This window comes from Dryas octopetala, chromosome 5, assembly GCF_963921425.1.
Source record: "Dryas octopetala chromosome 5, drDryOcto1.1, whole genome shotgun sequence".
Classification (NCBI taxonomy): Eukaryota; Viridiplantae; Streptophyta; class Magnoliopsida; order Rosales; family Rosaceae; genus Dryas; species Dryas octopetala.
This window is the reverse complement of record NC_141370.1, coordinates 18,169,334-18,184,137: the sequence shown is the minus strand read 5'-3', so window position 1 is coordinate 18,184,137 and position 14,804 is coordinate 18,169,334. Positions and strand designations below refer to the sequence as shown.

General features: G+C 40.7%; 4 protein-coding genes across 4 annotated transcripts; 3 read left to right on the top strand and 1 right to left on the bottom strand.

Moving 5' to 3' along the window:
* Positions 1–426: 426 nt before the first annotated feature.
* LOC147285223 (Eukaryotic aspartyl protease family protein) lies at positions 427–1,912 on the top strand. The gene has a single exon (XM_086243906.1). It carries the CDS (start codon positions 489–491, stop codon positions 1,800–1,802), a length of 1,314 nt encoding a protein of 437 aa, XP_086100032.1. The 5' UTR covers positions 427–488; the 3' UTR covers positions 1,803–1,912.
* Positions 1,913–5,062: 3,150 nt separating this feature from the next.
* On the top strand, positions 5,063–6,416 carry LOC147285222 (putative FBD-associated F-box protein At3g50710). The gene is made up of 3 exons (XM_086245237.1): positions 5,063–5,769; positions 5,862–5,984; positions 6,114–6,416. Exons 1-3 carry the CDS (start codon positions 5,182–5,184, stop codon positions 6,414–6,416), a joined length of 1,014 nt encoding a protein of 337 aa, XP_086101363.1. The 5' UTR covers positions 5,063–5,181.
* A 2,664-nt stretch (positions 6,417–9,080) lies between these two features.
* LOC147285221 (uncharacterized) lies at positions 9,081–10,295 on the top strand. The gene has a single exon (XM_086245854.1). It carries the CDS (start codon positions 9,081–9,083, stop codon positions 10,293–10,295), a length of 1,215 nt encoding a protein of 404 aa, XP_086101980.1.
* A 2,100-nt stretch (positions 10,296–12,395) lies between these two features.
* Positions 12,396–14,303, bottom strand: LOC147285220 (putative pectinesterase/pectinesterase inhibitor 20). The gene is made up of 2 exons (XM_086243286.1): positions 13,340–14,303; positions 12,396–13,087 (listed from the first exon to the last, which is right to left on the bottom strand). The coding sequence occupies exons 1-2, from the start codon at positions 14,298–14,300 to the stop codon at positions 12,396–12,398; spliced, it is 1,653 nt and encodes a 550-aa protein (XP_086099412.1). The 5' UTR covers positions 14,301–14,303.
* Between the last annotated feature and the right edge of the window lie 501 nt (positions 14,304–14,804).

Here is a 14,804-nt window from a genome sequence, read left to right as displayed (position 1 = left end):
ATGTCAAAACTCCTAACCCCGTTAATGAAATGGAGTAGATGATGACGAAGACAAAAATTTATAATTTCCCAATTTTTTCAAACAAAAGAGCTGTCAAATTCATATTTATGGTGGTCGAGAGGTTTTAAGGCACACAAATTAAAGGACATGAATGCTTATATTCGTGAGAAACACGTGATGCTAAAGTCATTATTTCATTCATTCCACTAACAGAGTTAAGAACTTAAATTTATTACAACTTAATGTGAACTACACAGGTATGAATGTATGATTGTATGCTTTTAAACTACAAGGACAAAATTCGATTTAAAAAATAAAAAGTCGGATTGAATCACATGCATTTTTCATCACAAAAATATCTTCAATAATTGAACTCTACTCCACAAATCACAATCCACATAAGTTTATATAAATACCTCATTCCCGTGGAGTACACACATTGCAAGCTTTTCTTGTGTGGCTGACTCCATCTTTGGGTCCAAGTAGCCATGGACTTGAAAATTACCCAGTTTTTCTTCTTTGCTATTTTAGTCTCTGTAACCAGAGCCCTTGATCCATGTGGCTCCCAATCCGACGGCTCACAAGACCTCTCCATCATTCCCACCTACAGCAAATGCTCTCCCTTCACCCCACCCAAGTCGGACTCATGGTTGAGCACAGTCCTGAACATGGCCTCCAAAGACCCAGCAAGGGTCAACTACCTGTCAACCCTAGTGGCCCAAAAGACCACCTCGGCTCCAATCGCTTCGGGCCAGCAGGTCCTCAACATCGCCAACTACGTGGTTCGCCTCAAATTGGGCTCTCCGGGTCAGCCCATGTACATGGTCCTAGACACTAGCAATGACCTTGCGTGGGTCCCATGCTCCGGGTGCAGCGGCTGCTCCTCCACCACCTTCTCACCCAACTCATCCACCACTTTTGGGCCGTTGGATTGCTCCGTACCCGAATGCATTCAGGCCCGTGGACTCTCGTGCCCGGCTACCGGGGCCACCAAATGCTCCTTTAACCAATCCTACGGTGGAGATTCATCATTCTCCGCCACACTTGTTCAAGATGATTTAGGATTGGGCAATAGTGTCATTCCAAAATACTCTTTTGGTTGCATCAATGCCATCTCTGGTGGGTCCGTCCCGTCCCAAGGGTTACTGGGTTTGGGTCGTGGATCCATGTCATTACTCTCCCAAGCCGGGTCACTCTACTCGGGCGTCTTCTCATATTGTTTACCAAGTTTCAAATCATACTACTTTTCCGGGTCACTCAAACTCGGCCCGGCCGGCCAACCCAAATCCATCCGAACCACCCCACTGCTGAAAAACCCGCACCGGCCCTCGTTGTATTATGTCAACCTCACCGGAATCAAAGTGGGCCGGGTACTCGTACCCATTGCCCAAGAATTCCTATCATTCGACCCAAACACCGGAGCGGGAACCATCATAGACTCGGGCACGGTGATAACCCGATTCGTGCAACCCGTGTACAGCGCAATCCGGGACGAGTTTAGAAAACAAGTGAATGGTACATTTTCAACATTGGGAGCCTTTGACACGTGTTTCACTGCGAGCAACGAAGCTGTAGCCCCAGGCATTACTTTGATTTTCACGGGATTGCAGCTGACATTGCCAACGGAGAACACATTGATTCACAGCAGTTCTGGGTCGGTGGCTTGCTTGGCAATGGCGGCGGCGCCTAATAATGTGAACTCGGTGTTGAATGTGATCGCCAACTTGCAGCAGCAGAACCTTAGGATTTTGTTTGATGTTGCCAACTCTCGCTTGGGCATCGCCCGTGAGCTTTGTAATTAGTTAACTCGTTCTAGGCTTTTTGGTCTTTGCGCTCTATGTCTTTCAATGTTATATCAATTGTCGCCATGCAAAATTGGTGCTGACAAATAAAATTTTTACCTTTTATTTTAGTAGTAACGTCTCTTTATGGTTGGATCAGCATCACCGCCATCACGTGGTGTTACGATTACGCCAAAAAAATTTTAGCTAATTACCATTTGATCTAGTGACACTCAATCTCTCAATGAAAAGTGGTTCCAAATTCAAATTGATTAAGCCAAAAAGAGAATTCACTTTTTTTTTTGGTAAGTTTTTATAATGGAAAAAAAACAGGTTACCTTTTATTGTATTAGTAATGTCTTTTTTGGGTCGTATTTGTTGTAATATACTTTTATTTTATTTTAGGGCAAATTATACTCAGCTACCTCAAATATACATCATTTTTAATTTGAGTATTCAAATAAAAAAAAAGTACCTCAACTACCGATTTTGCACACCTATGTACCTTCGTCAACTATTCTGTTAGGGAGGCCATTAATTGCCTATGTGGCACACTGACAAACCTTTAACAAAATGCCACGTGGACAAAAAAATTATATAAAATGAAATAATTATTTAAAAAAATTAAAAAACACAATAATTAAATTTAAAAAAGAAAAAAATAAAGAAAAAAATGGAGTTGCACTGTTGCAGCACCCCTCCCTCTGCCTAGCTCCCACCCCTCCCTTCGCCTCTCACCCCTCCCTCCGAGACCCACCTAACCCAGCCACTCAGTCACTCACCACTCCCTTCGTATTCGTTGTAATATACTTTTATGAGTAAATTATAATTTAGTACTTCAATTTTACACTGATTTTCAATTTAGTACCCCCAACTTTAAAAATTTGACAAAAAGTACCTCAACTTTCATTTTGTGTAAAAATAGTACATCTGTTAGTTTTTCTGTCAAATAAACCGTTATATGCTGACGTGGCAGGGGTATTTTCATCTTTTTACCCACATTTAAAAAATAATAATATTTTTTAAAACTTTTGAATAAAAAAATTCTTAAAAAAATTAAAACTTTTAAAATAAACATTAAAAAAATTAAAACTTTTAATTTTTAATTTTTTCCCCTCCCCCTCCCCCTCCCCCCCCCACCCTCTCCCCCGCCCCCGCCCCCGCCCCTGCCCCCAGCCATCCCCTCCCCTGCCCGCCCCCACCCAGCCATCCCCTCCCCTCTCCCCCCCCGTCGCACCCCCAGTCTTGTCCCTCGTCCTGAATACAAAATTTTTTTAAAATAATTAAAATGAAACAATTTTTAAAAAAATTGGGGGAAATGGGCAGGGGGATGGTCGGGGGTTTGGTAAGGGGTGAGGGGGCTGGGTTGGGGTTGGGGTTGGGTAAGGGGGGGAGGGGGGAGGGGGGAGGATGGGTGGGGGCGAGCTGGGATGGCTGGGGGAGGGCTGGGTGGGGGCAGGAAGGGAAGGGGATGGGGCTGGGTGGGGGTAGGGCGGGGAGGGGAAGGGAGGGGCTGGGGCAGGGGCTGGGGGGAGGGGTGTGCGATGGGGGTTGGGGCTGGGGGCTGCGACGGGGCTGGGCGAAGGGGGTGCGACGGGGTTGGGGCTTGGGGGGGAGGGGGTGCGACGAGGTTGGGGCTGGGGGAGGGGGTGCGACGGGACTGGGGTGGGGGGTAGGGGTGGGTCGGGCAGGGAGAGGGGGAGTGGGTGGGGGCGGGCTGGGGATGAGGGCAGGGCAGGGGGCGGGTCGGGCCGGGAGGGGGGGCGGGCTGGGGAGGGGATGGCTGGGGGCGGGGGCGGAGGGGAGGGGAAAAAATTAAAATTTTTTATTTTATTTTAATTATTTAAAAAAGATTTTGTATTCAAAAATTTTAAAAAATATTATTATTTTTTAAATTTGGGAAAAAAAGACGAAAAATGCCCCTGTCATGTCAGCAGATAACGGTTTATTTGACAGAAAAACTAACGGAGGTACTATTTTGACACAAAATGAAAGTTGAAATACTTTTTTACAAGTTTTCAAAGTTGGGGTACTAAATTGAAACAACATGTAAAGTTGAGGTACTAAATTATAATTTACTCTACTTTTATTTATGGTTGTAAACTTGTAAGTTTGTAACAAACTTTGATTGATTAAAGCCGAAACTGTGCCGTTTAGGAAAACATACAAGGGAATAACCAAGGTAAAACCGTAAAACGGTGAGTTTCTTTTCTTTTTTTTTCGGTCTGAAGAAACTTGCATCGAAGCCCAAGGAGGGAAAGAGACTACAAACAGGCCCAAGGCCCAGCCCAGACCGGGGCAGAAAACAAAACGGTGAGTTTCTATATGCTCAAAAGAAGTTTCTGGAAACTTAGCAAACAAGAAATGGTGTGTGGGAGCTTCACACTCCCGAGCTGCAGGTCGCAGAGGTGAAATCGCTGCCTCTAAGAATGCTCTTCAGGTACTCATTTTCGTAGCATTTCCCGCCGTTTCTCAGCAACCAAACAATCAGAAACACTAGTATTTCTGAGCCACCTCAGAAGTTTTCTCAGGTACTTTTCTTTCTACCTTTATGACTTTCCTTACCCATCTGTTTGGTTACCAAGAAAACTTACGAGAAATATAAAATCAAAGTCTTACACTATTTGTTGTCTATCTCTGGATGTAATCTCTGTGTTTGCTTATATTTCTCAAGCAAATGTCGAATCTGATATTTTCTTCTTGGTTTTGTTTGTTATCATCTATAAACTTTTCTTGTGGAAATAGAATTTGGTGCCCATTTATCTTTCTTGAACATAAATGGGTGTTCAAGATAGAGGCACAAGTAATAAATGTTGCCTATTCATTTTGGAAGAATTGAACTATGGAGAGAATACATTTAGGGTTTTGTGCATTGTAAGTCTAAATTTAGAGTTTTTGTCTTCTTTTTTTTCCCTGCCCTTTATTTATTGAAATGTACATAGAGAGGGTCCTCTGTTTCTGTTTCATATATGAATTTTTTCTGTGAAATTTTACATAGAAAAGCTTCTTAAGCTATACCCAAGTTAGAACAGATATGCGATTTGACAATGTTTAAAAAAATGCATCAGGATATAAATGGCTCTAGAGTCCAAGCGTCATGCAAGTGTGAAAGATAGGATCAGTGACTTACCAGATTCATTACTTTGTCACATACTTTCCTTGGTTCCAACAAAAGAACTTGTAAGGACCAGCATTTTGTCTACAAAATGGAAGAGCACGTGGACCTCAGTTCCCTATCTAGACTTGGACAACCAACATTTTCCAAACTCTGATGGTTTTTTGATGTTTGTTGATCGTATATTTTTTCTTTCGTGGCTCATCGGACATTACAAAATTCCGTCTCCATTGTTCTCGTGTGATAGATGTCTCTCATATTGATGGCTGGATTCGCACGGCCATTATGCGTCATCCAGTGGAACTCGTTCTTGATGTTAAATCACCTCAGGATCAGATTTTTGAACTGCCTAAAAGCATTTTCATGTGCAAAACACTCAGGGTTTTGAAGCTGTTGTCATATTTTATTATCAATACTCCTACATCATGGTGTTTGCCAAGTCTCAAGGTTTTCTATATTGTGCTTTATCGTCCTAATAGCAGCCCGATGGAAAATCTTTTCTGTAACTGCCCTGTGGTTGAAGATTTGAATGTAAGTGGAATCATTGAAGAAGGTGTTGCTCTGAATTTCAAGGTCCGTGCACTTGAGCTGAAAACGTTACAAATAAGTTTGACCACTGCTGAAGATGATCATTGTGCTCAGCACAATGAGTACACTCTTTCTATCAATGCGCCAAACCTTGAAAAATTTGGTCTCCAGCAAGCTGTTTTGCCCAATTACATTTTTGAGAATGCAAAATCCTTGGTGGATGCCAACATTGATTTCTATACGCATTATGCAAATGAGCATCCTGCCTTCCCTCCACGTGTGAGTGAGCTTCTGCTACAAATTTGCCACGTTAAATGTCTGTCCCTTTCAGCTCATTGCTTGGAGGTAAGTATGCCCTTTTCTTGTTTCTTATAGTATGTTTTGTTTTGCAGCGAGAATTATATTTAATATATACTTATACTTTATCTGTAATGAAGGCTTGCCATCTCCCTAATTTTGGTAATTTGAGGGAGTTGAAGCTGGTGCTTCATTATTGCTGTTCTTGGTGGGCAGAGTTGCTGAATAGGTCACCTAATCTGGAATCTCTTGTCTTAGAACATGTGTATAAGATGATTGTTAACTTGTGCTATGTGATATGTCTACCAACTTGCAGCTCTTAATCTAGCTACGATTCTTATTTCATTCAACGATTCTTATTTCATTCATTCTTTTAAATAATCAATTGTCAGGACCGTGAGTGTGATGATCTAGGGCTTCTGGAAGATAACACAGAGCTTAATTGGAATCCTCCAGAGGTTGTGCCTGCATGTTTGCTGTCACACGTCAAGGCTATCTGTGTAAGAGAATTTAAGGGAAGAGATGATGAGATGAAAGTGGCAAAGTATCTCTTAAACAACTGTGAAGTTTTGGATGACATGACAATTTATACAGGTGGTAAACTTGTGTGTACAAAGAAGGCGTTGCGCAAGATTCGCAAGAAGGTTTCAAGGTTTCATAGGGCTTCAAGGACTTGTCGAGTTAAATTTGCCTAAGATGCATGCAACTATCTTTGAAGTTCAATTTTAGCTTTAATTTTAGAACGGTTGGATTTGTTTTCAAAGTTGTAGAAACAGTAGCTATAACTTGTTGAACTTTAGCTGGCTAGCTATTTGCAATCGTTTGTTTTACATGGTATAACTTTGTTATCAATTAGATCACTTTATCTTTTACTTCGGGGAGAATTCGATTATGGTGACATGCATGTATTCTTCTTGAACTTTGACTTGTGTTTTACGTACTTTACTTGAGTCTTTAAACTCGGATTGTTGTTTTTGCAGCAATTACAAAGGCTCTTCTATGTTAAAGGGAATTTTGGAAAATTACATTCACTCATCCTTATATATATGAAAACTATCCACCAATGCTAAGAATTGGAAAAAAACAAAGAAACTATCTATGAAAATAACACTACTCCGACTGACTGGTCCTTCATGGATCATTCATTAGCAGTAGCCTGGCTGCCATTGCTAGTTCTGCAACTCAAATTTTAACAACCGCAAACCAGAGTTGTCCGTTAACTCGAAACGACCACACCTCAATTTCATCTCCTTCCTTAAGCTCATTGGTTTTTACAATTGATTTCCAACCTTTATTCAACATATGAAAATTAATTCTCGGCTTCCTGAAGCATAATTCTCCTGAGACACTTAGACATGGTTCTATCACTTTCACGTTTATAAATCCATCATCGGTGGCCAATTCTTGCTCTTCTTGCTCATTAAGAAAGTCTTCCTCTATCAGGTCTTCTATCTTTAGACGATCATGCTTCACATCAGCATGAAAAAGCTTCATCTCTTTTACCAATTGGACTTGGGAACCATGTAAGGATTCGATCTTTCTCTTCAATTCGCGAAAAAGCTCCATCTGTTGTACCAATTTGACTTGCGAGCCATGCAAGGATTCGATCTTTCTCTCCAATTCTGTAGCCATGTCTGGTACTGGTGAGTAGTGGAGAGTTATTGGCTCGACCTACTTAAAAATTTCTGAGACAAAATTAAGGTGGAGATGGATGAATATTGTTACTTAAGTTTGACATGCCCTTAAAATTTTGGGGCATTGTTATTTATAAGAGGTAAGCAAAGCCTTTTCCTTATTGATATAGGAGAACCATAGTTTATATCCTTTTCCTAGATTAATTAGGATTAATTACTCTTAAATTTAATCCAATAAGATTTCTAAATTTATTATTTTGGATTCGTAAGGATTTTTTACAATTTACAACCGCATAGTCCCATTACCTCTACTCTGCTAGAATTCTTGTCAATTTACTATTTACCTATTTCCTAGCTCTCCTTAAATAGCTCATATATATATATATATTAAATGGAGTTTAAATTGAGTTCCATACTTCCATATTAAATAAATAAAATACTCTCACACATAATAAATAAAATTTGGTAGCACCGTAGCAGTACTGTTCAATTTTTAGAAAATAGCTTTTGGTTTGAATTTTTTGATTGTTAGTGTGGGAACTTTAATAAGGTTTTTGTATGGACGAATATTATTAAAAAATCGAGACAAATCACATGACCGATACCCCCTACAATCAAGCCAAAGAGGAAAAATTATTGGGCACAACGTATAAATGATGACCAAACTCTATACATGCATGCAGTTTTAAGTGGCAATAACAATAAGTGAAGTCTTTTTATTTTATTTTATTAACAAATATATTTTTATTGGTCAATTACAATAGGATAAAATAAGAAATTGGATTTCCATTAAAATGTTTGGATACTAATAAATTAAATTGTGGCTAAATTGTAGCACCTTTTCTTTTATCTTAATATATATATAACTTCTTGAAAATTAATGCTAACATATATAATACTGGTGACTTTTTAATTAAAGAAGTCTAGCTCTATACATATACCAACGCATGCATACATCTTTTTTTTTTTTGGTCGAATATGCATACATCTGACTATCTGAGAGTGAAGTAATATTGCAAGCCCGAAGTCGCGTAAGTTACAACAAACCCTGAGAGCGCTTTCATAGGGAGAATTGCACTCCATGCAAACTCATATACGCATGCGTGCATGCATGAAATGGGAGAAACACAACAAAGCAATGAATGGCCAAACTCATTTCTCGTGCCAACGACCATTTTTCTCTCCAACCATATATTCATTCAGACCTCTCGATCTCTCTCTGTCTCTCTCAATATATTGATCTTCTCCCCCTCCCTGACCTCTCAACCCCAGCACCCCACCCCATTTCACAATAGTTTCATTCTATCCCCTCTGCCAATATCGGAACCGAAAAGTAAATAAAGAACCCGGCCTCTCTCTCCCTCCATGAATCGTTGATCGGTGATGTGTGGTTTTCGCCGGTGACGATTCCAATGACATCTTGCTAGATCAAGTTGGCGAAACACAACACTCACCGATCTGGGTCCTAAAACGGGAAAATGGAGGTGGAGAGGATGAGGGAGTTGATGTTATTGTGGTCCAGATTGCAAACCAGCCGCGTCGCCCTCGTGGGTGGAAACCACACCGCCGCCAGGTTTTGTACTCGCTAACTTTATTTCTCTGCGTCTCCCGCGCGCTACCCTCTCTCTACTACCCTAATCTCTTTCTACTTCAATCCTTCAAAAAAACAAAAAATATTTTCAGCTAGCTAATATATAATTCTTTTGAAACTATATATATATATATATGGCAATCAATTTGGTCCAAGGCTTCCGTACAAAACGCCACCCCAACCACAAGGCCGCCATCGGGTTGTACCCGGATGCCAAGTATTTGGTCATTCGAATCCCGGATTCCAAATCCCTCCTACTTCTCTTTCTTGCTTTCATTTGGGCTTCCTTCATCGTTTACCTGCCTTGCTTCAATTCGCTTCTACCCACTTTGCCACCTCCCCAAGTTTCCTCAAACGACGTCGTTGCACCCGCCCATGATTATCTTCTGCCTTTGCTCTTCCGTGACTTGGCCAACGAAGGCTTATTCAAGAAAGGACACAAGGCTATTTTTCTAAGCAATGGCGACGTGGAACCAATCCACAGGCCTCAGATCGATCTCATCTCCGCCACAGACTCAACCCAACAGACCTTGATCCATGACAGCACAATCGACTTCGCCTACGTGTCAGCTGCCTTCCCTACCGCCGCAAATTTCATTGAAAGAACTCTCAAGGTCGGCGGCCTTGTTGCGCTTCAGCTCAGCCAAGATCCCTCTGCTGGATTCCACAAGCCTGAAAATTACAAGATGGTCTATTTGAAGAGATTCCACGACACCTCCACCGTGGTGGCGATGAGGAAGACCAGCCATGCAGTTCATCAGACCATGACTTCTCCCACAGGGAGACGACTTTTAACAGAGGAGGCAAAGAAGGCAGCACTAAAGAATCTGGAGGATGTGCTCCTCGAACCGCCCAGAGCCTCCTCTGGGAAGTCGAGCAGGTACCTGAAACGAACCAGGTATCTGCCCGACTTGATGGGAGACACCCTCGAGGGTTACTCTCGACGTGTCTTCATTGATGTGGGGCTTCCGGAGAAGGAAGGCGAGAGTGGCACTGCAGATTGGTTCGCCAAGAATTACCCGACCCGGAACAAGAACTTCGAGATGTACAAGATCGAGACTGTGACAGAGGAGTCCTCGGGGAAGGAGTTGGCCCAGACCGGGATGTCGGAGTGGCTGGAGAAGAATGTGAAGGAGGAGGAGTACGTGGTGATGAAGGCTGAGGCTGAGGTGGTAGAGGAGATGATGAAGAGCAAGGTGTTGAAGTTGGTGGACGAGCTGTTCATGGAGTGCAAGCCACACCGCCATAATAATAATAATATGATGAGTCGTAGGGCTTACTGGCAGTGCCTGGCGTTGTACGGACAACTTAGGGATGAAGGTGTAGCGGTGCACCAATGGTGGGGTTGACAGAAAAAATAAAGGTTTTCATGAAGGACAGAAAGTGAGAATTAGGGAGGGTAAGAGTTTAGAGAGACAGAGACAGAGACAGAGAGAGGAAATTCTAATGCCAAACAAAAAAAGAAAAGAAGACCAGACTGAAAAAGAGAGAGATATATAGTGATATATAGGATGCAAGTCTTTGATTAGTTTTTTTCCTTTTTTCTTTTGCGTGTGGTGTGTTTATGGGGTTGTTATAATTTATGTATGTATGTATGGGCTTGGAGTTGATATATATATTTCATCGTCATGAAGAAGTATAAATATGATTACAACGATGAAGATGATGATCAGACAAAGACGAAGATAAAGATGAAGATGACAAGAATGATGAGTAAGTGATCGATGAGGGATGGAACGTTCAAGTGAGAATTGGAAGGGGTGTTCCATTCTTGTTTAAGAAAAACATTAATCTAACGAAAAGACATATATAGAGAGAGAGAGAATGTTGTATTGCTAATTCTTCCATTCTTGGATGTGTATTAATCAGTCATGATTCAGAGCTATCTAACTCAGATGTGTATTGATGAATTAATTGGGGTCATGATTTAGAGGCTAGTGAGAAATATTTCAAAATTTTCTCATATATATGAGGCATGATCGAAGTCTTTAATTATATCATATATGATCTGTTCTATATATCTTTTGGATTTGGTGATTCTTTACTATCATCGACCTTTTCCCTAGCTTCCTGTATGCTAATTGCAGTGGTCTCTAACTTCTAGCTCGATCTTTCCTTAAAAAAAAAAATGAGACTTGTAATTCTAATAGTTAAATGAGTATTCATGGGCTTATTAAAAGCTAAACTCATCTGATATCAGATTGAGTAACATATATTGTTCTGACAAAAAAAAAAAAAAAAGCTTCATAGTAAATTTTCATACCGATTTTAATTTATTTAAAATGGTACATAAGAACAAATATTATCTTAATAAAAAATGGGCGTCATGCATGCATGCATCCACATGATACGCGTGCCTTTAAATCATTGTTTACCTTTCTACCTACTAATTGTGCAAAGCTTAAGGTGCAAAGGGTTATTTAAACCATCTTAATTAATTATTTTATAGATAATTTTCTATCAGAGGTGGAATTCATTTGTGTGAGTCTCAAATGGATCGATAAGTCTCATCTCTCCATCTCTCGCAAATAGCATCACTCTATCATCAATGACTGTGTCGTGTATATATAGTTTATCAATCGACTAGCTATATAGCATTATTTTAAATTTGACATCGATATCATTAATCCAGGTCATTCTTAATTGCTATGGTTATAACTTATACTCAACCTATATATATAAATAAAAAAGGGCAAAGACTTCTTCCTTTTCGGCTTTTCGTGTACCACATGTTTCTGAGATTAAACTTAATTAACTCCAAAAGGGAAAAGACAGAGAAGCAGCTGCGCGCATGTACTTGTTTTCTGACTTTTTCGCACGCAAGCCCAACTTGTTAAAATAGATCGAACCTTGTCACTTGTGTCTTTCGTTATTATAAAATAGCAAGTAACTGATTATCTAAGGAAACTTTTACTATTCAACTTTGAAGTCTTAGAAGAAATTAAGATTAATTGGTCCTTTGGTTAAATCCCAAAGGACGAATATAATGACATAATTTGAAGCAACTGCGCATGCATGTACTTGTTCTCTGACTTTCATGCATGCAAAACCCAACTTGCATGTTAAAATAGATCGATTCAATTTGAGAAAATCACAAGCTTATAGCTTTGAGTTTCAGTCAAATTATAGTAGACTTTGTAACTCTATCTTTATTATAAAATAGCAAGTGTCAAATTTTCAAAAAATAATAATTGAAAAAAACAACTTTACCATTCAACTTTAAGTCTTAAAGCATTTCCCCATTTGAAAAATATGAATGGTTTCCACATTTTCCAAAAAGCAAAGAAGTAAACCAAATAAGTCTTTGGGGTTAGTTCTAGAGAGCTTGGGGTAATGATACATAAATACAAAATACATAAAATTAACTTAAGAGTTTAATTATTGTAACAATATACAAAATACATAAAATGAAATAGCACGCACAACAATTTTAATTAACAATTAGTTACTCAAATTAAGCCCCCAGTGTATGGCACTCCAGTCTGAGGCAACCAATTATCCCCTAGCAAGAAGTTGGACACTGTAAAATTAGCAGCATCAGTTGCATTGATGACATGGTAACCCGGCCATGTGACCCGATTCGCAGTGTTGGATCCAGGACCCGTATTATTATACTCAGCATAATACAGTGTGCTGAGTGCAAAGTCTCCACTCCACACACTCCACCCAACAGGCTCAATAAAACTTCCCATGAAAGTCTGCATGTAAACTGTCCTCGAGTACTCTTTCCATGGCCTCCCCAGATACGTCTTGACACTGAAATTACTCGAAGCCAAATCAGCCGAGGGTTTAATGGTGCAATTGTGGATCGAAGTCCCGGTGTTTTGGTTCGGGTCGGTTCGACCTTGAGCTGTGATGGGGTTGGCTTGACCTTGACGGGGCTGGCGTGGATATATGTTACAGTTTTGGAATGTAACTGCGGCGTTACCGAATATGAAATCAACAGTGCCATAGATGTCACATTCTCTGTAAAATTGCCTGAGAGAATGTGTGTATAAGGTGTCTTGGTAGCCTTCGAAGCTGCAGCTGTAGAACACTGACAAATCTGCCCCACTTCGGAGTGCAACTGCTTGTCCTTTGCTTGGTCCAGCCGTGTTGCGAATCGTAATGTTGACTGCTATGAACCCTTGTGCCACCACAGCTGCAAATTTCATCAACTTCACTTTATTAGTCATTTATTCAGTCTTATAACATAACAATATTAAAACGACACATTTTCAAATTTTAATTGTGAATAAAATCAAAAGTATCTTGAAAAATTGTACAATGTTATAATTCGAGTGCATTATTAATATTACGTTAGCTAGCATGCTATGGGCCACACACAATAATTATTCGATGTTATAGAATGATGTACGCTGTAAACCCATCACCAAAAGTAGCTGAAACTCACCTAAAGTAGCAGAGTTGAAAGTTGTGGACCCATCACCAACGCTGTTTTTTCCAGTAATGATGGTCTGATTGATACCATCTCCGATCATCAACAAGTACTTCTTCTTGGATATAATGGACACATACTCTTCATAAAAACCCGCAGTGACATATATCAAGAAGTAGCCATCAGCAGCAACCGAGTTATTGGGTGCGGCATTCACAGCGTCGTTAATGGTGGTGAAGTTTCTGCTTCCATCCTTACTCACAACCACAACATCCTTCACCAAAACCACTTCATCATCTGCCTGCAGAAGCCTCCTTCTCGGCCGATTCACGACCGAGTCATAAATCGCTCGAGCTCTGCTTGACATTTTGAGCCCCAAGCGTCCCTTTCCGAACCTGAGATGCCTCTTGGGCTGCTTTGGAGTCCCGTCTTTGTTCTTGGGCACCCAACCCTTTGTGAAGAGAGCCAGGGAGACGCTGTACAGTTTCGAGTTGTTGGAGAGTGGGACCAACAGGTCGTCGTTTGCGGAATCCGTACTGGATTGGAGCCCGTCGGAACAAGTCTGCTGGTTGGTTAAGATGGCGCTGAGAAGGGTCTGGACGTCTTCGGCGTCCAGGCTCGGTAGGACTTTGCTGGTTTTGTTGACGGTTTGGAGGGAGGTGGATAAGAAATCGATGTTTAAAGTTGCAAGGTCCTTGCAATCTTGGAGGGCTTGGATTGCAGGACCTTGTTGGAGATGTTTGTCGATTAAAGTCAAGAGGCTTTGGGATTGTGAGAGTGCGCGTTGGACTGAGAAACGTCCAAAGTCGTAGACATTGGCGTTGTGGTGGGGGAGGACTGATTTGCAATAAGCAGGGTATGGGGTGGACTGGCATGTGGTTTCTTGTGAGACTGGACTGTTGAGAGGGGCATCATCTGCGGCTAAACATGGAGAGAAAAGGAAACCGAAGATAATGACAAGTGAAAGAGATGCCATTACTAAAGAGATCGAGAGTTTCTGAGGAATGTGTGTACGTACGTACAAGTGAATATGTCATGGACTAATGTCCATATATATAAGGGAGAGAGGGTGGTTGGCTGAAGCAAGTTATTATATTAGAGAATATATGGAGAGAGGCATTGTACTTTTGTAAGAGATTTCAGTTTAACCTTTATTGGTATCAAATTTCAATTTCAATTAGAAATCTGGTAAGAGAACATTTGCTCATACAGAACGCATTGAATTTGCAAGTAGACAACTAGACATGCATGACTTTATCCAAAGGGCAATGCTGACCAGATTGATGCCGTTGATTTCTTGACTATGAAGAGTGGAGCTAGATCGCTATAGCAGCTGTCACGTAAATGATAATTAATACACAGCTGTCACTATTAACGAAACATATATATTCCTTAGCAAGCGTTTTGGTCTTCCCGCTGTCGTATCATATGTCATTTATCAACGTTGGGGTTGGTAATGCGGGCCTAATGGAATATTAGG

Coding starts and splice junctions, on each gene's coding strand:
- LOC147285223 (XM_086243906.1), top strand. CDS start 489: ATGGACTTGAAAATTACCCAGTTTTTCTTCTTTGCTATTTTAGTCTCT.
- LOC147285222 (XM_086245237.1), top strand. CDS start 5,182: ATGCGTCATCCAGTGGAACTCGTTCTTGATGTTAAATCACCTCAGGAT. Junction 5,770..5,861: donor TTTCAGCTCATTGCTTGGAG/GTAAGTATGCCC, acceptor TCTGTAATGAAG/GCTTGCCATCTCCCTAATTT. Junction 5,985..6,113: donor AATCTCTTGTCTTAGAACAT/GTGTATAAGATG, acceptor ATCAATTGTCAG/GACCGTGAGTGTGATGATCT.
- LOC147285220 (XM_086243286.1), bottom strand. CDS start 14,300: ATGGCATCTCTTTCACTTGTCATTATCTTCGGTTTCCTTTTCTCTCCA. Junction 13,088..13,339: donor TTTCAACTCTGCTACTTTAG/GTGAGTTTCAGC, acceptor TGAAATTTGCAG/CTGTGGTGGCACAAGGGTTC.
- LOC147285221 (XM_086245854.1), top strand. CDS start 9,081: ATGGCAATCAATTTGGTCCAAGGCTTCCGTACAAAACGCCACCCCAAC.